Source organism: Theobroma cacao, chromosome 8 (genome assembly GCF_000208745.1).
Source record: "Theobroma cacao cultivar B97-61/B2 chromosome 8, Criollo_cocoa_genome_V2, whole genome shotgun sequence".
In the NCBI taxonomy this organism is placed as follows: domain Eukaryota; kingdom Viridiplantae; phylum Streptophyta; class Magnoliopsida; order Malvales; family Malvaceae; genus Theobroma; species Theobroma cacao.
Window position 1 is genome coordinate 4,665,695 of NC_030857.1, and position 1,961 is coordinate 4,667,655.

The 1,961-nt window shown below is 37.7% G+C and overlaps 1 protein-coding gene across 1 annotated transcript; it reads left to right on the forward strand.

Moving 5' to 3' along the window:
- Positions 641–1,589, forward strand: LOC18592046 (F-box protein GID2). Its single transcript, XM_007018528.2, has one exon. It carries the CDS (start codon positions 840–842, stop codon positions 1,326–1,328), a length of 489 nt encoding a protein of 162 aa, XP_007018590.2. The 5' UTR covers positions 641–839; the 3' UTR covers positions 1,329–1,589.

Consider the following 1,961-nt stretch of genomic DNA (forward strand, 5'->3'; position numbering starts at 1 on the left):
GCAATTTACAATGTAATTTTGTCTATAACTAAGTCAGAAGTGAGGAACCTTTTTATTTCTATTTATAAAAAAAATTGAGAGGACATAGTTTGTCATATCTATATTCACGAGAACCCAAATTCAAAACCAATATGGGAGTATACCATAAACAGTCATTTTTTCCCCCTAAGTTTTGATCCATGCGACTTTATTAATTATACCGTAAGTGCTGTACATGAAAATGAAAATACCTTGATCTCTAATGCTAACTTTTCATTTTTCAAAGTACAAAGAAGTTAATAAAACGTTAACGTATCGTCTTTGACAAAAAAATCAAATTCAAATAGTCCAAACGGTCCAAATTGAACTGTTAATTTTTCTAATGCAAGAAACCAGCATTATCCAAATTGGACTTCATCATTCTTCAGAGAGAAAATTCAAGATCCATTTGAATCCAAAGAACTTGTAAGGATAGCATTTAATTTTTCCTTGAACAAAAACAAGGCAAAACAATGTGAAAAACAAACGTGAGCAAGACACCATACAAGCCAGCTGAAGATACAAAAGCACGAGTTTTGACTGGAAAAAACAAAATACACCAAAATGGCAAAAAATATTAATAAAACCAAAACGCTAGACAAACTTGTCAATTCATTACGAAGAAAATAACAGTAAAAAGAAAACAGAGGAATCGACCCCCTCCACATTCATTTATCCTCTTGTCTTCTTCGATACCCATCAAAACCAGCTCCCATTACCCTCACCCACCCCCATCCCCCTCGTTATTTCCCATTCTCAAAATCAACCTAAACGAGAGATAAAACGGAAATCACCCAAAATCAAGGCTTCAGCTTTTCTCAATGAAACGGAGTGCCCCAGATTCTCAGGTCCCCGGGGCCGACCAGAAAATGAAGAAATTAAAAGAAGAAGCTGAAGAAGAAAAGGGGTTGATGAATTTAGATGAAAATCTGTTGTACGAGGTTTTGAAACACGTGGACGCGAGGACTTTAGCTATGGCCTCGTGTGTCAGCAGGCTTTGGCACCAAACTGCCAAAGATGAGCGGCTTTGGGAGCTGATCTGTACCAGGCACTGGGCTAACATCGGCTGCGGAACCCAACAGCTTAGATCTGTGGTGTTACCTCTTGGTGGCTTCCGCCGGCTTCATTCGCTTTACCTTTGGCCGCTTTCCAAGCCACAAGCTGCTTCAGCTTCGTCTTGGGCTCCGATCTCCAGGATGATTAACTCCAAGCCGCCTGCTCGGTGGGGGAAAGATGAGGTTCATCTTTGTCTGTCTCTTCTCTCTATTCAGTATTATGAGAAGATGAATTTCACTAACAGAGGCAAATAATTCTAATTAATTGCTTACTATATATAACATTATAAATAAATGTATCAAATATAAGTATATCACTGTATTTCTACTTTTGGGTTTTGTTTTATTTTGGGTTCTTGTATTTTCTCCTTTAATTTGGCTTGGGATTTTTCTTTTCTTTTCTTCTCTTTTTTTTTTTGGAAATTTTTGTACTTAAAGCTGGGGTTTTGTGAACTAGGTCTGTAATTCTGTGCGAATTTTATCAAATGAAACAATTGTTCCTTAAATTTATGATTATTTGATTTGGAAAATTATCATTTAAGATTTAATGTTGCCGGTTTGAAAGTATTCTTGCAACACATTTTTGGTCGGAAATTGGAAACGGCAGCCCACGACGAGAGGGGGGGCCGGTGTGGTTTGGTGACAGTGGCAAATGGAGCGTATTGATTGGATTCGGTTTGGGAGGATAAGCCCAGATAGGCAGAACCAAACAAGGGGTCAATTGATAGTATTTATTAATGTCTGGTTCTGCAAACTTTTATCTGCCAATTTTTTCCATGGCCCGATTGTAAGAGACAGAGAGAGTTTGGGTTTTAGTACTTTTGTTATTGCATTTTAGATCTGTATTCCGTATGAGCCAAAGTACCTGAGAGAATGACATTGTCGCAT